Source organism: Acanthaster planci, linkage group LG15 (genome assembly GCF_054643075.1).
Source record: "Acanthaster planci isolate LZ-2023a linkage group LG15, COTS_SCS, whole genome shotgun sequence".
NCBI classification, from domain to species: Eukaryota; Metazoa; Echinodermata; class Asteroidea; order Valvatida; family Acanthasteridae; genus Acanthaster; species Acanthaster planci.
Genome location: NC_141791.1, coordinates 866,113 through 890,872, shown reverse-complemented (window position 1 = coordinate 890,872; position 24,760 = coordinate 866,113). Strand labels below are relative to the sequence as shown.

At 38.6% G+C, this 24,760-nt stretch overlaps 3 protein-coding genes across 4 annotated transcripts; all 3 read left to right on the top strand.

Annotated features, from left to right (window-relative positions):
* The first annotated feature begins 810 nt into the window (after positions 1–810).
* LOC147796551 (uncharacterized) lies at positions 811–4,918 on the top strand. Its single transcript, XM_087146775.1, has 2 exons — positions 811–1,089; positions 2,994–4,918. Exons 1-2 carry the CDS (start codon positions 894–896, stop codon positions 3,848–3,850), a joined length of 1,053 nt encoding a protein of 350 aa, XP_087002901.1. The 5' UTR covers positions 811–893; the 3' UTR covers positions 3,851–4,918.
* Positions 4,919–6,065: 1,147 nt separating this feature from the next.
* On the top strand, positions 6,066–10,814 carry LOC147796550 (tubulin alpha chain-like). Its single transcript, XM_087146774.1, has 4 exons — positions 6,066–6,275; positions 8,266–8,488; positions 8,607–8,755; positions 8,900–10,814. The coding sequence occupies exons 1-4, from the start codon at positions 6,273–6,275 to the stop codon at positions 9,878–9,880; spliced, it is 1,356 nt and encodes a 451-aa protein (XP_087002900.1). The 5' UTR covers positions 6,066–6,272; the 3' UTR covers positions 9,881–10,814.
* A 396-nt stretch (positions 10,815–11,210) lies between these two features.
* Positions 11,211–17,589, top strand: LOC147796549 (uncharacterized). Of its 2 annotated transcripts, none has more exons than XM_087146930.1 (9): positions 11,211–11,618; positions 13,698–13,828; positions 14,096–14,151; positions 14,433–14,549; positions 14,899–14,984; positions 15,267–15,429; positions 15,758–15,863; positions 16,246–16,412; positions 16,609–17,589. In XM_087146930.1, the coding sequence occupies exons 1-7, from the start codon at positions 11,599–11,601 to the stop codon at positions 15,830–15,832; spliced, it is 648 nt and encodes a 215-aa protein (XP_087003056.1). In that variant the 5' UTR covers positions 11,211–11,598; the 3' UTR covers positions 15,833–15,863; positions 16,246–16,412; positions 16,609–17,589. The 2 variants fall into 2 exon arrangements, with proteins under 2 accessions (XP_087003056.1, XP_087003057.1); XM_087146931.1 differs by having other exon boundaries at positions 11,213–11,618; positions 15,767–15,863.
* The last annotated feature ends 7,171 nt before the right edge of the window (positions 17,590–24,760 follow it).

The window sequence follows — 24,760 nt, the reverse complement described above, 5'->3', positions numbered from 1 at the left end:
AAACGTGTGTTCGTGGGGGCGTGTGGGAAGTCAACAGAATTCCTGGCAGATAGTGGTAATTATCGTGATTGAAAATTGTAGTGTTCTTGTCATTTTTTTTATTAAGTAAAGGTCAGTGCGCACAGCAAAACTCATTACTTAAGCTGAGAGCTAATTTATAACTAAATTTGAATGATTCTACGGCCATTTTAAGGGCAGTTCGGTTTCTTGTTATTTCTACACTAAAAATTGTATTATTTATGAGCAAAAGTGTGATATGATTCACACTGTTGTGGACAGGTTACTCCTTTTTCTTTGCCGATTTATTGTTTTAGCGACGGAGGACAGGCAAGCATTTTCTCAGGAGTAATTACAAAAAGCCCATTTTGGTCCACATGCCCTAAAATGAACAGAGTTTCCTTGAAATGACATTAGAACAACAGCCCTGTCATTTCAGGAGAAACGCAGAACATTTTTACATGTTTAAAAGGTGTTCTTTTCAAATCGTATTCACCAGCACAGGATGGCGGGCAGTTTTCATAATATGTATAAGAAAAAAGTTTTTGACCTTTAAAGTCTTTAAATTCTTAAACGGGATAAAGTTTGACATTATATAGGACTATTGTCATTTACATATTCAGTTCTGGTACGCACAACTCGCCAATGAAAGAACGATTAGTGGATGCTTGATGATCCTATTGGCGGCAACTGACGGGTTCTTGCCCTGGGGCGTGACTGAAATATTCTGATCCCGTTTGATTGAAGGGTTGAGTAGGTCCTATTACCCGCACGGCCGACTTAGCGTACGCGCCTGCTTTGGGCTGTGGAAAAGTTGTGCACATGCATCAGAGACAGGCCTACAGTAAGTTCGAGTAGCGGTGAAGATAATGGAAATTAATTCCGCATAATGATCGATGACGATCAGTGTATTATTGACGAATTCAGACCAAAGCACCATAGCTGTTGGCAAACGTTCCTACGTAAACTGCGGGTCTGTGGAAACTCTACGGGTAGATTCGTGTTCTGTTGTCGACTGCCGGCTACGCAAGTTCGTTGAAGCAGCCACAAGCGGTGATTCTCCAGTCCATGCCACAACATATTCCTTTAAGGGTAAGTTGTCACATTAGGCTTGAATTACTTCACATTGACGATGAAGATGTTATTCATTCTACTGCGCAGCTCAGAGCTATACATAGATCACAGCATGGTGCGCATTCAGGTAGGAAGTCCAATCGTTTGAAATGATTTTGAGAACAGTGGTGTAAATTAGAACTTATTTACTCGAAATTAATCCCTCCATCCTTAATCCTATATCCGTCTTGTTTAGTTCTCCCTCAACGAGACGATCTTTTCCCCTGCCTTCAGCTTATATCGCTCCCCCCCACAAATAAGGAACATCCAAACATTAAGGTTTGTATTGAAATCCAGGATACTGTAATTGGCCTTTCCCTCATGTCGTCCCCACACCCTCTGCGCTCTCACCTCTGAGAATCCCCCTCCCCTCCCCCAGTGGATCCACGTCTTCAGACCTTTTCCCCTTTGTCTCCAGCTGCAACAGTTACTGGTTCTTATTTTTCAGACTGTGATTTCGAGTTGTCTTTGATGGCATGACAGGCCCGTTGCCTGACCAGAGACTGAGAGGGGGTTGTTAAACCCAAGAGTGGAACATTTGGCACTGTGAACACCTATTTTTATACAAAGGCCTGTCATAATGTGAAAATAAATATTTATTCTAAAAAGAAACCTCAGAAGCGAGCGAGGGGGAGGGGGGTTGTTAGACCCCCAAACCCCCAGCCCTTGGCCCTTCATGAACTTATGGTAAACCCCCTCTGAAGCTGAAACTAGTAACACTTTCACTCCCTTTCAGTAGTGTAAATCGAAATTATGCGCAAACTGAGGATGTAAGTGAATATTAAATTATTACAACTAAATAGAATTCGACTGAGAAATCGTTTGAAATTTTCCGAGTCGAGTTATTCACAGGTCTATGAAAAGATGACGTAGCCTGGTTTTGTTTTCCGTACATAGGCCTATATAGAGGTCACCGGTTGATATCGATCGTTCATTTAATTTGTTTACCCCAGCAGTATTGATTAATTGTTTCCCATAGAAAATAAAAAAATATAACCTTGAACTTTCAGTCGTGCGGTAATTACGCTAGCCCCGTCGCTATAGCGTCAGACATAAGGGTGTGGCACAGTACCAGCTGGGGGTACATTATAAGAACAATAGATCATTTTGATGCTTATGGTTTATGCCGATGGGGCTCAGCTACTCACGTGGGGGGGGTGGAGTCTGGCCCTTTGGCTTCCCACCCTCCTCCTTCGGGATGGGCCTGAATTATGCAATTTTCCGCTGCTCTCACCGCTGTCCCACCAATCCAAAGCACTCTGACGCCGGTTGAACAAAAGATCTCTGAAAATAATAGACTTGTAGTTTCCGCGCTGTGCACTGCCAGTATTCCTGGTTAGTTTCCTACCCTCTCTAACCGTCGTAGGCACGGCATCAGTTATGCCAAGTTGTCCTTGAGCATTCCTGAGTTCACGACTTTACCAAACCACCACGACCTTCGCGTATTGTTGTAGTAACTGTCAGTCTTGTGTCATAATTATTGGCAGGAATAACAACACAATTATGATGGGATATCCAGGATAAAGCTCTCCCATGACCGGATGCAATTATAGTTTGGACAAGTGGTCTTCAATTTGAATGGGAGGTTTATTTATTTATTTTGTAATTGGCCATCAACTTAAAATCACAACTGCGGACACAATGTCCAGCTATTCAGTTTGAGGTTGATAAATTGATCCCACCTCAAAATTGGAAGATACAGGTCGAGTACAGTCTCCGTGATATAAAAACTCGACCTGTCCACATACTGCTCATAATGATTCAACCTCAACAGAATAACAAATTGTTGGCATTTGTTCCCCGTTTGTAAGACGAAACTATGCAAGCTGTGTTTGATTAAGTAATGTTCTAATCCTCTACTTTTTTGTGACCATTTTGCAAAGGAGTTACCATGACAACTCGTATCATCCTTTGGGGTGTTCCCATGTGCCTATCCACCGTGTTCACACGCTGTATGAACGCGAGAGGCGACACCGAAATATTTATGGAACCCTACGACAACTGCCACAGTTTTGGACCGGAACGACGCATCTCTTGGCCCGACCAAATGCGGTCTGCCGAACTGCTTAACGACTGGCAGACCTACGAGTACACCCAGAAGTTGCTGGAGAGAGAAGACCATTACCAAGCGTCCATAGTGTTCGCTAAAGACATGGCTTACGCCGTGGAAGGCAAGTACGACATGCTGCCTAAGGGATATCGGCACACCTTCATAGTTCGGGATCCTGTCAAAGTTTGGGTGGCGTACCATAGACGAATTAGGCAACTTCTGGGTGACAAGATAGAGCTCCGCAATGGAGGTGATTTGCCTGGTGATCTGGAAAGCTACGCTAGCCAAACCTCTGTTTATAAGGCCAGCTTTGATCTGATGGAGTACACGAGGACTGTGTTGAACCAGGCACCGGTAATAATCGACGCCGATGATTTGACGGACCACCCCGAGGCCACCTTGCGTCGGTACTGCCTAGCTGTGGGCATCCCGTTCAAAGATAAGATGCTGTCTTTCGGCTCCTCTGGGCATTCCAAGGATGAATTGGACCAGAGATGGCACTGTTCCAAGTTCTTCACCTGGGGAGAGGAAAGGGGTGGGTTCTACACCAAGGCAATGGAAAGTAAGGGGTTTGTGAGCGACAAGAAAGAGTATAAAATCTCGGATTTGCCTCCAGAGGTTGTGGAATGTGTGACGAGAAGCAAGGATTGGTATGAAAAACTGCATGCTTTAAGATTAAAACCAGAGTGATTATATAGTATTTTCGGTGATGACGGTTGCTTGCGAACCAAAACCATGACAATTGGAGCAATAGGAGAAGACCGCTGCGTAAATTTTATATGGTTTTTTCAAGCAAAGTGGACTCGCTATAACAGACCGCCCACTTTAATCTGTGTTCGCATTCCAATACAATCAAAAACTCTGGATGGGCGGTAACCGCCCTCTGTTGACACATGCCAACTCCAAGCCTCTGAAATTTAAAAAGAAGAATAAAACTTTCGGTGTGAGCAATGAGGGCGCCCCTCATGTGTGTTGTTATTTTTATCCTTGCTCGACCTCAACACCATATCTCATTTAAAATCCATTTGTGAGCAGAGCTTTGCAGGATAATGCATTTTCAATAACATAGGCAGTTCTCCGACCGCACAGTAATGATCGGGTTTAATTCTCTAAAAATATTCATCCACCATTTCAAAGTCCTGTAGTTTTAGAAGATGCAATGTATTTAATTTGTCTATTTTATATTAATACATTAACGAGTGACAGACATTTATTCAACGTGGTTTATGTGGTTATTTATAGAAAGGCATAATTTTTATGAGAGTTGTACGTAATTTAGTTGTTTTATGGTGTAGTTTCCGATACCAGTAGGGATTATTAGAAGCATACGCAGCATATGCCACCTTTTGTTGGTGCTGGGTTCAGTCAATTAACGAATTAATGAAATTGATATAAGAATAACAACATGCTCTTTAAAAAAAAAAAAACAACTGGAGCATGTACAAAGAATGCCCTTTTCATCAGGTCAAATATTCTTAATGTAAATTAACCCTAAAAGAGCGCTGTTACTTGTTTCAAGATAATCAATGTTCGTTAATAGGGACTTGAAATGAGTCTTAGACTTCAGTATCTTTGTTCTGTAATTTGGATCCAGCGAACAGTTGTCACTGGCCATAGTTCAAGCCAGGTGAATATCATTTATTTTTGTCCCCTTTATGCAAATTATGGTCGGAAGTGCTCCTCGACTCGATAATTGTTCCATAAAACACCATCCGGGGACGCATAATTCTCCATGTCCGCAACCTTGGGAACTGTAAAAATAAAATTATGTTACTTGGGCACAGACATGTTAAGGGATATTTATTGTCCCAAGCCTCGACGCAAGTTTTAACAACTGGCATTCAGAATGTAAACACTCTTCTTGTAACATAGGTGATACACCTGTATCTAACCAGTTTGGGATAATAAAAAAAAAATAAGCACAATAACCCTTGCTGGAATGTTCTACTCTTGTGGGGGGAACATATAAACCCTCGCCTCCTGAAAATCACACCTTACCAGGAGATTTTCATCATATAACACTCTACTGTGCTTGTCTGGAATAAAGTTGATCCACCGTAACACGTCCACGTCGCGAGAGAATATAACCCAGGTCCATATTGATATATAAACCGATAGTTATCATGCCTGAATTTTGCCTTGTCGTTCATGAAGCAGAATGAAATCCCCGGTCTGAAATGGAATGCTCCAAGAAATGAACACTTCAATGAAAAGTGACACCTGTGCGCCCAGAGTCAGTTTCTTGTCGAACCTGTCTTTATATACCATGTAATATTCACATTATTCGGCGAAATGACATGTATTCCGTACATCGTAAATTTTCCTTCCCCGAGTGGGCGTGTCGTTAGGAAGTCTGTAGATTTCCCCGTGACGTGTACGTTACAAAACCAGGTCTGCTGCCGCTTCTTTGCAAAGACCTGATGAAAAGCGAATAAATAATCATGGTTAGACACCAAAGTCCAAGAGTATTTAACACTTATATCCAAGGAAAAACTCAATATCACATCTTACATTATGTTACAAGTTTCTGAGGCATATAAATGTATTTTATTATGATAATAAGTGAAAATTAATATTACATCATGGGAGTCGCATAAGCTACATTACTTATCACCAGGGTAATCCCATTAAAAACATTTGCTGTAAAAAAGTGTAATGCAACCATGTTCGTAAAACAATAAAGATGGGATCCCCTGTCGTAAAAGTGCAGGTCATGAATGAAACAAGCCATGAGAATTCCCTCGGGAATACCAAATTGTGTGTTTTCCGCGTGGCCTACCACTTATAACCGTGACACGACAAAATTGACCCGCAAGCGTCGTAGTAATCGAAATACCTTTGCAATTAGGGGTGTCGATTTAATGCAAGGGAGGGTCTCTCCTTCGTGGGGCTGCCCGGTTGTGCGCAAATTGACGGCAACATCTTGACGAGAGGCACTTGGCGAGTCGCAACCGTTAGGTTTGTAGAGTGTCCTAGCCAGCCATCACAGTTGGATTAAGACGCTTAGATCTCGGAGAAAAACATTTCCCTTCGTCAAAATCCTTGTCAGAGTTCTAGGTCTCCATTCTTCCCCTGTACCTTCGAGACTTCAAGGCTTGATTTGCTGTTCAAAATGGTAAGCTCAATATTATTACGAGTGCAATTGAAGGTCCAATCATTTTTATTTGAAATGTTTTGTGTTACGTTCCGTTTATTCTTAGCCAGTTTGTTAGAGCAAGAAAACAAAAACTAGTAATTATTCTCTTGCAGTCTTGAGATTAGGGTGGAAGGGCACTCAAAAGTGTCTTAGGAAAGGGACGAGAAATTCAGCCGAATAATAACGATAACTTTCTTGATTATCTGGGAATAAAGACAATAAAATTTTTTTGTCTTTCCTTAAATTTTTCCACGATTGGATTATGACTGAATGTAGTTATTAAGTTTACTTGTAAACGTTGTTTGATCGCACAGCTATTGATTTATAAAAGGTGTTCTATCAACATCACTGAACGCGGCCGGACTTTAATTTCCGTGTCAGTATTTCTTTGTGATTAAAGGAATTATTGAAATTCTGCTTCGGCAATGTATTTTATAGTGGCTTTCATCAAGAAATATTGCTCGGTATGCCGAAGATATTCCCCGTAAATAATGAGAGACGGAAAGCAAAGGGAATCATGACATTACACCTGTGTTCTTGCATCGTTATCAACACATTTTTAGAAAACATTTTCATAAGAATAGTTACAGTATGTGGGTCTAAATGAACGAATTTTTCCCAGTATGATGTTTTTGCCTAAAAAGTATGGATTGGCCTCGTGTCAAACAGCCGGTTTCTTTGCGCAGTGAACCTAGTATACGCACTGACGATCATTATGTTAGGGGAGAAGTTAGATTGCAAAAAATTATTCGATCGTTTAAACGAAACAAGCAAAATGCATGGAGTTCAAGGACTAATTTGATTTAACAAATGGCCTTTCTGATAGCGAAGAGATGTAATTCACTTAGGCCTAAACTTTTACTCCTTGGCATAATGTCATCTCGAGCAATTTACTGGGCCCGCTTCAAGCTCGTACGACTCCACTAAATTGCGTTAGGTCAATTGACTACATAATCAAATACAGTTTTCGGCTGAACCATGCTTAATGTATCTAGGAAATCAGAGAGCGTCTTTGGGACAAAAAAACGATAGGTTTGATGGGTAGAGGAGATCATAAGCAAGATCTTGAGACAGTAAAAGACGCAGATGCCACTTATTAGGAATGTAAGGGTTTTTAACAAGGTTGGAATTTTTTTGGAAGTAGTGGATAGAACATTTAGATTTTCAATATTTTGCAGGATATCCCATAGCTTCGCCAAACAGAAATAAACACTGCAACCACTCTAAGCCGATGTACATGTACTGCAGTTTCGAGTTAAAGTGAAAACATAGGACTCCTCCTTGCAATATCAATATTCTTCGATTCCAGGATGTGATCAATATGACCGTTGAGTGATGCATTAAGTTGATTTGATGTCATGCCAGCACATATCTCCCCGTTAATAGCTTGCCCTACATAAACAACTCGACATGACGAAATAAGACCGTATTGTGCTGGTTTGTTGTCCGTGCATTGTAAATAACAAGACTACATTTCCGTATCATCATAAAATATTACCCTCCGTGGTGCCTTACGTAGGGATACGGGTCCAACGAGGAATTACACCGCCCCGTATCTTCAACGCGCATGGCTTGGTCTTAGCAAGGGGCCCGGGAGGCACAGAGACCGCCCGATGAGTCACGCGGCCTGCGCTCTGGTTAAATCTCATTTCCTACCGGGGAAACATGGCCACCTGAAAACAAAACATCGTACCTCTTCTAGTGGAAATGCAGTGCCAAATAAAAATTTTCCCAGATTTCGAATATTCATCGCAAGCAGAATTAGAAATAGGAAAGTTCCAATCAGAAAACAGTATGATTTACTGTTTATAAGACATTTCCTGTGTAAAGGCGTTGGGTATAAGTCTTATGAGAAGATCGTTCATTCGAAGTTGGAAGAGAAGATATTACTTCAGTGTATAGGCCTATATACAGTATTAGAATTTCTTGTTTTATCGATGGTGATGATTTCACTTTGGTTTTACTGTAGCGTGAATGTATCTCTATCCACGTCGGCCAAGCTGGTGTCCAGATTGGCAATGCCTGCTGGGAGCTGTACTGCCTGGAGCACGGCATCCAACCTGATGGTCAGATGCCCAGTGACAAGACCATCGGAGGTGGTGACGACTCCTTCAACACCTTCTTCAGCGAGACCGGTGCTGGCAAACATGTCCCTCGCGCTGTCTTCGTCGATCTCGAACCTACCGTTGTCGGTAATATAATCACCTATATCTTCAATACCTATGCGTGCCTAGGTTTAATAGCACCGTTCAGAATAACAGGTAACGTTTATTTCGAAATACATGTAGTTGTTTTCCTTCCTAATTACAGATGAAGTTCGTACCGGCACCTACCGCCAGCTTTTCCACCCTGAGCAGCTGATCACAGGCAAGGAAGATGCCGCCAACAACTACGCACGGGGTCACTACACCGTTGGCAAGGAACATGTGGATACGGTCCTCGACAGGATCCGCAAGTTGGTGAGGGGAATTCCCTCCAATTTATTTCCTGCTGTTTTTCTTTTTATTGCTACTACATGTTTACAAGCACACCTGTGTTTTTTCTGTATCCAATCGGTTTTATCTCTTTGACTATTTTGCACCTTCTTACCTTTAAATGTACAGGCTGACCAGTGCACGGGTCTACAGGGTTTTCTTGTCTTTCACAGCTTCGGTGGAGGCACCGGCTCTGGCTTCACATCCCTGTTGATGGAGCGTCTCTCCGTCGACTACGGCAAGAAGTCCAAACTGGAGTTTGCAGTCTACCCGGCTCCCCAAATTGCCTCTGCCGTAGTAGAGCCCTACAACTCCATCCTGACCACCCACACTACCTTAGAGCACACTGACTGTGCCTTCATGGTCGACAATGAGGCCATCTACGACATCTGTCGACGCAACCTCGACATTGAGCGTCCGACTTACACCAACCTCAACCGTTTAATCGCTCAGATTGTGTCATCCATTACTGCGTCATTGCGTTTTGACGGCGCTCTGAACGTCGACCTGACCGAATTCCAGACCAACCTGGTGCCCTACCCACGTATCCACTTCCCATTGGCAACCTACGCACCTGTCGTTTCAGCCGAGAAGGCCTACCATGAGCAGCTGACTGTTTCAGAGATCACTAATTCCTGCTTCGAGCCAAATAACCAGATGGTGAAGTGCGATCCTCGTCACGGCAAGTACATGGCCTGCTGTCTGCTCTTCCGAGGTGATGTCGTCCCCAAGGATGTCAACGCAGCCATCGCACAAATTAAGACCAAGCGCTCAATCCAGTTCGTCGACTGGTGTCCAACTGGCTTCAAGGTGGGCATCAACTACCAGCCACCCACCGTCGTGCCTGGCGGTGATCTGGCCAAGGTGCAGCGTGCCGTCTGCATGTTGAGCAACACCACGGCCATCGCAGAGGCCTGGGCTCGTCTGGATCACAAGTTCGATCTGATGTACGCCAAGCGTGCCTTCGTCCACTGGTACGTGGGAGAGGGTATGGAGGAGGGTGAGTTCTCTGAAGCTCGTGAAGATCTGGCAGCCTTGGAGAAGGATTACGAGGAGGTTGGTGTCGACTCGGGTGACGGAGAAGATGACGAAGATGTTGAAGAGTACTAAGATCACTCTTCACATGTTCATGCAGGGAGCTTGCCTCCCTATACAGTGTTCCCAATATCGATTCCTGTAGAAACTGACATCCAGTATTCAGTAAACCATTTCATTGTAGTGTAAAAGTATATTAAACGAAGTGCAGGGAAAGTTGGGTGTTTTGATAATAGAATATTACCGTTTTTAATCTAGAACATTTCTTTTTAGCAATGATCAGCATTTTGAAAACTCACAGCTCATTCAGTAAAGACCTGCTTATATTTGTACCAGAGGTGTGTCTTTGTGTCAAAAAGACTTGATTTATTCATTAATCTCAGGCTGAACCCAGAGAAAGAGGATTTTGGTTGCAGGTTTCGAAGTATTTAAACTAAGAACACTCAAACGTGATCAGTTTTTGGACATTATAGAATCCAAAGTGTCGTGAAGAACATCATGCAGTAGGCCTACCAATATTATTCTGTTTTCAGGGACATGTCGAATCCTAAATCTGTCGATGTTGATTAATCGATTAGTAAAGTGTCGATCATTTTAATCGATGAAATCAAGGCAACCACTCAGACTACGAATACCAAAGGAGACAGATCGTTTTGACCACTCGATTTTAAACGTTGACCATGGTTGCCAGTCAGATCACATTACACAACTCTTTCGTTCGAGTGTCGCATCGAACGGTACGTCGAAAAGTTAAGAAACAAAATCCTTCATAGTCCAATTTGTAGCTATATCCTTCGCTTCTTCATTTTAATTGTGAACAAAATTACACAGCGTCGTATTTTCCATAATTGCCAAGTACATAGATCAAAAAGTAGATTTGAATTCCCAAGAGCAATCAAGTCACATTATTCTTAAGAACAAATCGACTTCAAAAGAACTTTACGTTCGTAAGGGTTAGTAGTAATCATGTAATATCTCGAGAACAAAATAAAATTACTTGTGAAACAGATTTAGCCTTGTGTGTGTGTTGCTGAAAAAGAAACATCCACCTTCTTCCTATAGGCCTACCAATTATGTATTGGATTCGAATTCTTGCTGTGTCATCGTCATCCATCGAAAATGGTCCTGTCATCACATGATCGTCAGCATTTAAAATGGCAAAAACAAAATAAGGAGCAAGCTGGAAGGTTGTTTACTAGATCGGCTGCCTTCAATCAATACTATCTTAAAGAATTTAGTCGCAAAAAAGGGTTAGAAAGTAATTGTGCAGAAGGGAATACATTTTGGCATATTATAAGGGTGGGACGCTGTTGTCTTTGCCGGATCGAACGCGGTCTTCCATTAATGAAACAACCTCATGAATATTTATACTATTTAGTCATGCGTATCACGTAAGGCCCACTTCGGGATTCATTATGCCCGACCCGGATTAAATTTCGCTGCTCAACGCTCACAAATATCGAATGTTGTGAGCACAATATTAAAATTCGATTGTTGCATCAACAGATGTACATACACATAAAGGTTTTACAGACCAATCAAAAGAGTGGTTTTTATGTCAAACTGTTGGTAGACAATAGCAAAGATCGTATAGCGCTGGCGCTATACGATCTTTGGACAGTAGTCTGGTACTATCATGTCTCATTATCACTGGTTCTTGACGTTCACGCATGATACACGTGCCTCTTTGTGTCATTTGGACAAATCCCTGTAAACGCCACGCTTGGCTGGGCAGACCAATGTCGCTCTCAGTTTTCCCACAGTATAACAGCACGTACAGGGCATAATAAGCTATGAAGACCAAAGAACCGAGGTAAGATAGACTAGATGTTTTATATGTTATCATAATTTGTTTCGAGATTTTTAGTCTTTAGCTAAAATATGAAAGCTGTTACTAACTCTGTTGTGGTTGCCATACTCCCTCTCAAAATTCGGGCGCCATTTGCTCTTAGCCTTCGCTGGCTGACGTTCTTGACAATTTAACTTTAAAGTTCACGACTAACGTTAGACATATTGACTACACAGAACGAAAAAACGTTAAGGGAGAATTCCATACATGGACATCACTAGTTTCTCCGTATAGTGAGAAATTAACTGCCACACAGTCTAAAAACGCACACTTAGATATACGAAGGAAAATATTCAAACCTTTTCTTAGAAAATACTTCGAATGTTTTTAAACCAGCGTCATTAGGTTTGTGCATCGGGGGTCAAACCTTTTCGGGGGGGGGGATACTGTAAAGGTTGGTATTTGTTCCTCCATAGTTACATAGACACAGACCCTCGTTCGTAGGAATTCCGCTCATTAAAGTCTTTGGTTGTTACATGTGGTCTTTTAATGCTGCGAGCTTTCTCTCCTCGATGATAATTTGCATCATAAAGCAAGCAAATTCCAGCGTTCAAAGAAATCCCGACGGAAGTCCATGCAGTACGTTGTGTACAGTTAAACAGACGAGAGCTGTAAAGTATAACAGGGACTGAGGTTGGTGAAAATGGGTTGGCCAGGTTTTGGTGAACAAGAAAGACTCAAAATATTTAAATAAGCTTCTGAGATATAACCGTCATATAAACTTTGCGAAAAGCATACTTTTGTGTCTTTGAAAACATGGAATCAAACAGCTATAACTCGAAAATGCCATTTATGAATAATCTAGTAGGCCTACTCACGAAGAAAATGTGAATGCATGACTGGATAAGTTATAAGGTGACTACTGTCGTGATAACTTTGATCTATGGAAGACTATATCATAATGGCAGAAATGTATTTTTCGTGCCATCGCTGTTGTCTAGGTGATATAACTAGACTTGTAACTTAATGTAACATGATCCCTATATCAGGAATCTCACAAACGTAATTTCTTTGTCCTGTTTTGGTATTTCTTTTTTTAAATATTTTTTCTTAGGTTAGTTTTTACTGAGTGGTTTATAGAGTTTTGAACATTCATCTTTGCTAATTCATGGTTTGGTAATGTTTAAGGGTAAGAGTCGATCCCAGCGCCTGTCTTGTACAACTTTTCTCACCTGTGAGTCACTGAATCAGATTACTGGTTTCACCTGCCTACGGAGAAAAAGTTGAATACCCTCCAACCATCGGCTGCACATAAAGTTTCTGAAATGAAAGCTTCGTCTCCACAACTTAACAACCGAACAGATTTTTTAAACGACCTACAAGCTACTATTGGTGGATAAATATTTGAATTTTCTGTTTTCATTCCAAGCCAGCAAAGGGGAGTCAAGTCAATAGTAAATTCTGACCCGATCGGTAAGGACAGTTCTTGTAGGGCTTATGTTATGTTCATTAGAGCTCAGGCAAACGTGCTGTGAACATGGTAAGTTTGTTTGAATAGTTGTCGTGTTTATACAGATTAATTACGATGAATACACAGTCACAATTTTCGAGTAACTTCTCCTAAACTCAGATACTTAAAGTTTCAAAGTTTCCCCCAACTACCTTATCCAATCCTCTGTATTTGAATTCACTGAAGACCAGCTCTTCAAGGCGCAGTACATGTCTGGCAGAACGGTCGAATACGCCCCTTCTTTTTTTCCCAATGGCGAATGGCACCAGGACTGCATGGTGCATGGCGTCACACACGGCACTGGAGGAAAGCGTCAAATTATCGCCAGTGGTGTTACATCCAATAATTTTGGCACCATTATTGTACGGTAGAGATCACACACTGTGATAATAGCCAGTGGATATTTTTGGTAATGGATTTACATTGAACATAGTTTGATAATTCTTTGTCTTTGTCTTCTGTGTTTTTTTCTTCTATGTACACCACTTCTCAAAGTCTACCGAGTTGGTTTCAGGAGCATCTCTGCCGAAACTGACCCACGTACTGTTCTTTGTTTTCTTGTTCATCTGCATCGTCTTTGCATTATCGGGAAGAGTTTTTTGGTCAACCAAACAGCAAATCTGGGTTCAGGATGATGTGGAGAAAGATACTGTCCTTCGGGGAGGGATTTCTCCGAATTCACTGCCCAGCCAACCCCTCCTCGACAGTAAACAGCCACATCAAGGTAGGCTACTCTCCTCAGAAAACCTCAGCAACGTTTCCAATGATGCAATTCTACATCAACATAATTCAGACGCATCTTTAGCTGATGCATACCTACTGCTAATCTTCTGTTACATTATTTTGTTTTCCAAACTTCACTTAATAGTCGGTTGTTGATGTTTTCCTGCTTTTTGCTGAAATCTTATACCGGGTATAAGTTTGTTGTAGCCTGCCTTATAATTTGTCTTAACCATTTAACCATATCTGGTTTATAATTCTCCCTCAACAGGGTCGTTTGTTGATTCCAGAAACAGGGAAACTCTCAGCAAACCAAAGCTGACAAATGTAAGTACATTGTGAACTAGGAAAATAGTTATCTCAGAATATCTCTGACGCAATCAGAGAATCATGTCGATCAAGTGGATTATCAATCAAGTGGATTAGCGCCTGTCAACTATTCAAATAGGCGTTTCATTTCATTTTGTCAACTCACTTTCACTTTGATAATCATCTAATTGTTAGTTTGAGTATGTATGCGTCTTAGTTCAAGTAATTTAGAATGTTGTAAAGGGATAACTCATCAATAATTGTTAATTATCACATTTGTACGTTCTGAATTATTCCAGGCTACCAAGATCATTTTTCTCCGTATACCTAAGACAGGAAGTCGGACCCTCGGAAGTCTTGTCCAAGAACAAGCCAAGAAGAAAGGGTTCGGCTATAAAAACTTCCTGTCTGACGTGGTAAGTCACATGGTAGGATACCACTCAAAAGTGGTAAGTCACGTGATATTCCATCTCTTTTCAACTCGATGACTTAGTTACATATATGTGGCATCTTACTCAAAATTGGACAATAAATTCGACTGTAGTTGCTAATTTCCAGTCGGCTTCTTCCAGTCTGTTTTAGTTGAATAAATCATTTTAAGGTATTTATTAAAAGCCTGTGTGAATTGTCTAAACACCGATACATCCTGCTCGATAATGTTAGACTTTACAAAAAATTAGCCACAAAGTTTGTCACCGCGAGGCAAAGATTAGAACTAACAAAAAATTGCCACAAACATGGAACTGTCTCTTTGTTCCTGTATAGGAAATACCTATTCGTCGAGATTTCATGAATCATCGTCAAGGTCGACACGTGTTTGCAGCACGCATGAGATATATGGAGTTCCAGTGGTAAGATTCTCTCTGTCAAGCATGTTCATCTATCCCCAAGGAAAATGCCTTGATGATAAAAACTCTTCTGATGAAAGTTGATTTGTAAAATGCCATTTTCAGGGGGAGGGACACACACTCGAAACCGTAGAATTATGTTTTGTTCAACTATTCAACATGCCAGAGTTAGTGGCTTCGCGCGCTCAGGAAGTAAGTGGAAAGGGGATTCTAAGTTTTGATTTTGTAATCTGGACCAGAATGTGAACGGAGACCTCATTTTACCCATCATTCCTTTTCCTCCAGGCAAGAATCACCAAGTTACATCAGCATGGTCCGTGATCCCATTGCTAGATTCACATCCAACTTCTACTTTAGTCTGCACGGGGATGTTGGAAACCACACAGCCAGCTACACTTTACAAAAGCGCAAGGAGATGATGAAAAACACAGAGAACAGCACAATGCCGGTAAAAAAAAAGCTGGAAAAACTGCCGTCTTGTAACAAAAAATCCTGAATCGCACGAGGCTGTGTGTGGGCTTATTTCTCAAAGTTACAACTTCTTTGATTCGAACCGAGTTCGATTTCTTTACAGTAATAAGAGTTGATTCATTTAATATTCCCGATCTTGAGATTTTCAAAGATTGTAAAAATGAACACTGACAGGTCTGAGATGATTTTGTGTTCGTCTTGGAGCTGCCGAATGATTACAAAGTTATCTTCGATATTTCAAAGCTGGAATCATCACCTCTGCTCGAGAATTTTCCAATTTATCAAATACATTTGTTTATTTTGAGGATTTGCAGACTTTGAGTGTGTTCTTCGAGACATCCCGTTTTGCACGGAGTATTATCGACTGTTCTCCATTCTGACGTGTTTTTGTGGCGAGGACCCTCGATGCAAGTAAGACACTTTCGTAAGGACTGAGGGATAAAGTCCGAGAAGAAAAGAATCTGCTAATGTGGAATAAGAAATACCATCCCTTATCGGTCGAAACTTTGAGACGCTAATGGCGGCAGACATACCGGTTCTTTTTCAAGGTATTGCGCGTACTCAAAACTGGTAAAAAGGATCGGTATGTTTGTTGGCACTAAGCATCTCAAAGTCTCCTATTGTAATAGGAAAGTATTCAAAGGTATATTTTGGCAACTATTTATTTTATTGGTTGTCAAAAATGCTTATGTGAGTAACCGTTTTGTGTGTCAGTTGTAAATTTCAAAACAACCGTTTGGTAATCAGATTTTAATGAAATCAATAATTATTATTTGACTTGTCTACTTCATAGACAGCCAAGCAGTTGGACCTTTGCACAAGCGGTCAAGCACATCGACAGCTCCTTGGCCGTTGTCTTGAATGAAGAATTCGAAGGTTATCTCCTGGTTTTAGAGCGATTTATGCCTGAGTTCTTTCTGGAAATCGTTGAGATTTATCGTCGACCACAGTCCCCGGGTGGTGAGAGATTAATGATAGTTTCATATGATATATAAATAAATTATTGATGGCACCAAATTAAGCGTGGTCTTAGCACAAACGTATTTATTCCATCCAAGTCCCTCTTTTCAACATTAAGAATGTCATTACAAATAGCTCACAGTTACCAAAATATCAACACTTTTGCATTGGAAATAATAGCTTTATTTCTTAATAGCTCTCATGGTCAGTTACACCAAGACCAAGTTCAAGGAGCCTCTGTCGGCAGAAGCTGATAGCAAACTTCGCCGCACTCTAGAGATGGGATACCGCATCTACAACTTCACCCGTGACTGCTTCCATCAGATCAAAACACAACTCAGGATGATCCAAGAGTCTCATTATATAAACGAGGCTCTTGTTTTCTGCATCGGTCTTTCCACTGTCTGTAGAGGACGCAATACAAGCACCCAAAAGACCTGGCACGGGGGAATTCATTTTCATTCGCTTTTTTTATTCATTGTTATCTGTCAAAGATGGTGCCAGACTATTTGGGGTTCCATGCTTCTGTTTCATTTGATTTGAAAATGGTTCAACATTAGGATATAATGAATCACAAATTATTAATCATTCTTCATCGAAAATAAAATTGATTTGTAACAAACTTTATTCAATTGCTTTCAATTTTATTCTTATAGTGTCCAAAATATAACTTAACCTCGCTTTCATTTCAGTTTAGCCAACTTGTGAATACTGCAAATTTGCAAATCTTTGTTATGACTTGCTTATGGTTTTCTGTTCGCTAAACTACTCCTGTGATGTCCCTCTAAATAAAAAAATCTACACTTCCCTGAAGAATCTGCAGTAAATTGTAGATTATTTAATGATTTAACTTTTGTATGTTTACATAGACCCAACACGTGAAGTGACAATTTTTTGCTGTTCCAATGTATAGTCCTACTGAAGCTTTAACACGATCGGCATATCTCCGTAACATTGCTTTTCGAAAGTAAGTCCGTGAAAAATTACTCCGTTGAATAGTATTTAAGTGAGAAGTATTTTCACCATGAACATTTTTATCATCGTTGTCTTTTTTTTCATACGGACTGTTCTCTGTGGGATTTATTTTGCATTCTAAAGTGCTTTTTTTTTCTCAACATTTTCCACGTGATTTCAACTTTCATTTTATTAAATGGTTTCAAACACTTCATTTATTCTTGATTGGTTCTCCGTTTTCAATTCTTTTAAGTTTTATCTACATCTGCTATTCATATCTTATTTCTAAATATTTTGTTTTCTGCATCTTGTATTTTCAAATTTACTTCAACAATTTTAACTGAATTCAACTTTTTCCCTCGATTTTTTGCTCATTCAAATCTAATTTGATTCATGAATTTCAAACATTTTAAACAAAAGGCAATTCACTGGTGATTTTCAGAATGGAATATAATAGCTGAAGTAACTGAACTGAATGTAAGAAACATTCTGCCCTGTGCTCATGTGGAATTCCAATGTTGCTATTTCCTTTTGCAAAATCAAAATTACTGACAAAATCGAAAATGACTGACAATGTGTTTTAAACACGCAAAAGGACTGTTTTCAACACGTTTCCAAGAAATGAAGGGTGCGACATTTTTGACCCAAATTTAAGAATTTTGCAAGGGGTTAGCCTTGCATTTTCGTGAAATTTTGACCCAATTTGGACTTTTCTTCAAACCTCTTTCAAATTATTGAAAAAATGACTGACAATGTGTTTTAAACACTCAAAAGGAATGTTTCCTACACGTTTCCAGGAAATTAAGAGTGCGACATTCTTGACCCAAATTTAAAAATTTTACAAGGGGTTAGCCTTGCATTTTCGTGAAATTTTGACCCAATTTTCCAAATGTTTCCAAATGACCCAATGTTTCCTACACGTTTCCAGGAAATTAAGGGTTCGACAATTTTGACCAAATTTAAAAATTTTACAAGGGGTTAGCCTTGCATTTTCGTGAAATTTTGACCCAATTTGGATTTTTCTTTAAACCTCTTTGAAATGATCGAAAATGACTGATAATGTGTTTTAAACACTCAAAAGGAATGTTTCCTACACGTTTCCAGGAAATTAAGGGTGCGACATTTTTGACCCAAATTTAAAAATTTTACAAGGGGTTAGCCTTGCATTTTCGTGAAATTTTGACCCAATTTGGATTTTTCTTTAAACCTCTTTGAAAAGATCAAAAATGACTGATAATGTGTTTTAAACACTCAAAAGGAATGTTTCCTACACGTTTCCAGGAAATTAAGGGTGCAACATTTTTGACCCAAATTTAAAAATTTTACTAGGGGTTAGCCTTGCATTTTCGTGAAATTTTGACCCAATTTTCCAAATGTTTCCAAATGACCCAATGTTTCCTACACGTTTCCAGGAAATTAAGGGTTCGACAATTTTGACCAAATTTAAAAATTTTACAAGGGGTTAGCCTTGCATTTTCGTGAAATTTTGACCCAATTTGGATTTTTCTTTAAACCTCTTTGAAATGATCGAAAATGACTGATAATGTGTTTTAAACACTCAAAAGGAATGTTTCCTACACGTTTCCAGGAAATTAAGGGTTCGACATTTTTGACCCAAATTTAAAAATTTTACAAGGGGTTAGCCTTGCATTTTCGTGAAATTTTGACCCAGTTTGGATTTTTCTTTAAACCTCTTTGAAATCATCGAAAATGTGTTTTAAACACTCAGAAGGAATGTTTGCCACACGTTTCCAGGAAATTAAGGGTGCAACATTTTTGACCCAAATTTAAAAATTTTACAAGGGGTTAGCCTTGCATTTTCGTAAAATTTTGACCCAATTTTCCAAATGTTTCCAAATGACCCAATGTTTCCTACACGTTTCCAGGAAATTAAGGGTTCGACATTTTTGACCAAATTTAAAAATTTTACAAGGGGTTAGCCTTGCATTTTCGTGAAATTTTGACCCAGTTTGGATTTTTCTTTAAACCTCTTTGAAATCATCGAAAATGTGTTTTAAACACTCAGAAGGAATGTTTGCCACACGTTTCCAGGAAATTAAGGGTGCAACATTTTTGACCCAAATTTAAAAATTTTACAAGGGGTTAGCCTTGCATTTTCGTAAAATTTTGACCCAATTTGGATTTTTCTTTAAACCTCTTTGAAATGATCGAAAATGACTGATAATGTGTTTTAAACACTCAAAAGGAATGTTTCCTACACGTTTCCAGGAAATTAAGGGTGCGACATTTTTGACCCAAATTTAAAAATTTTACTAGGGGTTAGCCTTGCATTTTCGTGAAATATCGACCCAGTTTGGATTTTTCTTTAAACCTCTTTGAAATGATCGAAAATGTGTTTTAAACACTCAAAAGGAATGTTTCCTACACGTTTCAAGGAAATTAAGGGTTCAACATTTTTGACCCAAATTTAAAAATTTTACAAGGGGTTAGCCTTGCATTTTCGTGAAATTTTGACCCAGTTTGGATTTTTTCTTTAAACCTCTTTGAAATCATCGAAAATGGGTTTTAAACACTCAAAAGGAATGTTTCCTACACGTTTCCAAGAAATTAAGGGTTCAACATTTTTGACCCAAATTTAAAAATTTTACAAGGGGTTAGCCTTGCATTTTCGTAAAATTTTGACCCAATTTTCCAAATGTTTCCAAATGACCCAATGTTTCCTACACGTTTCCAGGAAATTAAGGGTTCGACATTTTTGACCAAATTTAAAAATTTTACAAGGGGTTAGCCTTGCATTTTCGTGAAATTTTGACCCAGTTTGGATTTTTCTTTAAACCTCTTTGAAATCATCGAAAATGTGTTTTAAACACTCAGAAGGAATGTTTGCCACACGTTTCCAGGAAATTAAGGGTGCAACATTTTTGACCCAAATTTAAAAATTTTACAAGGGGTTAGCCTTGCATTTTCGTAAAATTTTGACCCAATTTGGATTTTTCTTTAAACCTCTTTGAAATGATCGAAAATGACTGATAATGTGTTTTAAACACTCAAAAGGAATGTTTCCTACACGTTTCCAGGAAATTAAGGGTGCGACATTTTTGACCCAAATTTAAAAATTTTACTAGGGGTTAGCCTTGCATTTTCGTGAAATATCGACCCAGTTTGGATTTTTCTTTAAACCTCTTTGAAATGATCGAAAATGTGTTTTAAACACTCAAAAGGAATGTTTCCTACACGTTTCAAGGAAATTAAGGGTTCAACATTTTTGACCCAAATTTAAAAATTTTACAAGGGGTTAGCCTTGCATTTTCGTGAAATTTTGACCCAGTTTGGATTTTTTCTTTAAACCTCTTTGAAATCATCGAAAATGGGTTTTAAACACTCAAAAGGAATGTTTCCTACACGTTTCCAAGAAATTAAGGGTTCAACATTTTTGACCCAAATTTAAAAATTTTACAAGGGGTTAGCCTTGCATTTTCGTGAAATTTTGACCCAGTTTGGATTTTTCTTTAAACCTCTTTGAAATCATCGAAAATGGGTTTTAAACACTCAAAAGGAATGTTTCCTACACGTTTCCAGGAAATTAAGGGTTCAACATTTTTGACCCAAATTTAAAAATTTTACAAGGGGTTAGCCTTGCATTTTCGTAAAATTTTGACCCAATTTTCCAAATGTTTCCAAATGACCCAATGTTTCCTACACGTTTCCAGGAAATTAAGGGTTCGACATTTTTGACCAAATTTAAAAATTTTACAAGGGGTTAGCCTTGCATTTTCGTGAAATTTTGACCCAGTTTGGATTTTTCTTTAAACCTCTTTGAAATCATCGAAAATGTGTTTTAAACACTCAGAAGGAATGTTTGCCACACGTTTCCAGGAAATTAAGGGTGCAACATTTTTGACCCAAATTTAAAAATTTTACAAGGGGTTAGCCTTGCATTTTCGTAAAATTTTGACCCAATTTGGATTTTTCTTTAAACCTCTTTGAAATGATCGAAAATGACTGATAATGTGTTTTAAACACTCAAAAGGAATGTTTCCTACACGTTTCCAGGAAATTAAGGGTGCGACATTTTTGACCCAAATTTAAAAATTTTACTAGGGGTTAGCCTTGCATTTTCGTGAAATATCGACCCAGTTTGGATTTTTCTTTAAACCTCTTTGAAATGATCGAAAATGTGTTTTAAACACTCAAAAGGAATGTTTCCTACACGTTTCAAGGAAATTAAGGGTTCAACATTTTTGACCCAAATTTAAAAATTTTACAAGGGGTTAGCCTTGCATTTTCGTGAAATTTTGACCCAGTTTGGATTTTTTCTTTAAACCTCTTTGAAATCATCGAAAATGGGTTTTAAACACTCAAAAGGAATGTTTCCTACACGTTTCCAAGAAATTAAGGGTTCAACATTTTTGACCCAAATTTAAAAATTTTACAAGGGGTTAGCCTTGCATTTTCGTAAAATTTTGACCCAATTTTCCAAATGTTTCCAAATGACCCAATGTTTCCTACACGTTTCCAGGAAATTAAGGGTTCGACATTTTTGACCAAATTTAAAAATTTTACAAGGGGTTAGCCTTGCATTTTCGTGAAATTTTGACCCAGTTTGGATTTTTCTTTAAACCTCTTTGAAATCATCGAAAATGTGTTTTAAACACTCAGAAGGAATGTTTGCCACACGTTTCCAGGAAATTAAGGGTGCAACATTTTTGACCCAAATTTAAAAATTTTACAAGGGGTTAGCCTTGCATTTTCGTAAAATTTTGACCCAATTTGGATTTTTCTTTAAACCTCTTTGAAATGATCGAAAATGACTGATAATGTGTTTTAAACACTCAAAAGGAATGTTTCCTACACGTTTCCAGGAAATTAAGGGTGCGACATTTTTGACCCAAATTTAAAAATTTTACTAGGGGTTAGCCTTGCATTTTCGTGAAATATCGACCCAGTTTGGATTTTTCTTTAAACCTCTTTGAAATGATCGAAAATGTGTTTTAAACACTCAAAAGGAATGTTTCCTACACGTTTCAAGGAAATTAAGGGTTCAACATTTTTGACCCAAATTTAAAAATTTTACAAGGGGTTAGCCTTGCATTTTCGTGAAATTTTGACCCAGTTTGGATTTTTTCTTTAAACCTCTTTGAAATCATCGAAAATGGGTTTTAAACACTCAAAAGGAATGTTTCCTACACGTTTCCAAGAAATTAAGGGTTCAACATTTTTGACCCAAATTTAAAAATTTTACAAGGGGTTAGCCTTGCATTTTCGTGAAATTTTGACCCAGTTTGGATTTTTCTTTAAACCTCTTTGAAATCATCGAAAATGTGTTTTAAACACTCAGAAGGAATGTTTGCCACACGTTTCCAGGAAATTAAGGGTTCGACATTTTTGACCCAAATTTAAAAATTTTACAAGGGGTTAGCCTTGCATTTTCGTGAAATTTTGACCCAATTTGGATTTTTCTTTAAACCTCTTTGAAATCATCGAAAATGTGTTTTAAACACTCAGAAGGAATGTTTGCCACACGTTTCCAGGAAATTAAGGGTGCGACATTTTTGACCCAAATTTAAAAATTTTACAAGGGGTTAGCCTTGCATTTTCGTGAAATTTTGACCCAATTTGGACTTTTCTTTAAACCTCTTTGAAATCATCGAAAATGTGTTTTAAACACTCAAAAGGAATGTTTCCTACACGTTTCCAGGAAATTAAGGGTTCAACATTTTTGACCCAAATTTAAAAATTTTACAAGGGGTTAGCCTTGCATTTTCGTGAAATTTTGACCCAATTTGGATTTTTCTTTAAACCTCTTTGAAATCATCGAAAATGGGTTTTAAACACTCAAAAGGAATGTTTCCTACACGTTTCCAAGAAATTAAGGGTTCAACATTTTTGACCCAAATTTAAAAATTTTACAAGGGGTTAGCCTTGCATTTTCGTGAAATCTTGACCCAATTTGGATTTTTCTTTAAACCTCTTTGAAATGATCGAAAATGACTGATAATGTGTTTTAAACACTCAAAAGGAATGTTTGCCACACGTTCCCAGGAAATTAAGGGTTCGACATTTTTGACCCAAATTTAAAAATTTTACAAGGGGTTAGCCTTGCATTTTCGTGAAATTTTGACCCAGTTTGGATTTTTCTTTAAACTTCTTTGAAATCATCGAAAATGGGTTTTAAACAATCAAAAGGAATGTTTCCTACACGTTTCCAGGAAATTAAGGGTGCGACATTTTTGACCCAAATTTAAAAATTTTACAAGGGGTTAGCCTTGCATTTTCGTGAAATTTTGACCCAGTTTGGATTTTTCTTCAAACCTCTTTGAATTGATCGAAAATGGGTTTTAAACACTCAAAAGGAATCTTTCCTACACGTTTCCAGGAAATTAAGGGTTCAACATTTTTGACCCAAATTTTAAAATTTGACAAGGGGTTAGCCTTGCATTTTCGTGAAATTTTGACCCAGTTTGGATTTTTCTTTAAACCTCTTTGAAATGATCGAAAATGACTGATAATGTGTTTTAAACACTCAAAAGGAATGTTTGCCACACGTTCCCAGGAAATTAAGGGTTCGACATTTTTGACCCAAATTTAAAAATTTTACAAGGGGTTAGCCTTGCATTTTCGTGAAATTTTGACCCAGTTTGGATTTTTCTTTAAACTTCTTTGAAATCATCGAAAATGGGTTTTAAACACTCAAAAGGAATGTTTCCTACACGTTTCCAGGAAATTAAGGGTGCGACATTTTTGACCCAAATTTAAAAATTTTACAAGGGGTTAGCCTTGCATTTTCGTAAAATTTTGACCCAATTTGGATTTTTCTTTAAACCTCTTTGAAATGATCGAACATGACTGATAATGTGTTTTAAACACTCAAAAGGAATGTTTCCTACACGTTTCCAGGAAATTAAGGGTGCGACATTGTTGACCCAAATTTAAAAATTTTACAAGGGGTTAGCCTTGCATTTTCGTAAAATTTTGACCCAGTTTGGATTTTTCTTTAAACCTCTTTGAAATGATCGAAAATGACTGATAATGTGTTTTAAACACTCAAAAGGAATGTTTCCTACACGTTTCCAGGAAATTAAGGGTGCGACATTTTTGACCCAAATTTAAAAATTTTACAAGGGGTTAGCCTTGCATTTTCGTGAAATTTTGACCCAGTTTGGATTTTACTTCAAACCTCTTTCAAATCATCGAAAATGGGTTTTAAACACTCAAAAGGAATGTTTCCTACAGGTTTCCAAGAAATAAAGGGTGCAACTTTTTGACCCAAATTTTAGAATTTTGCAAGGGGTTAGCCTTGAATTTTCGTGAAATTTTGACCCAGTTTGGACCTTTTTGACAACTCACACCGCCGATCAAAGTCAATTAAATCATTTACAATAATGACTTTTAATTTAAATATTCGGGTACATGATGGTCCTCTTTTTATTTTA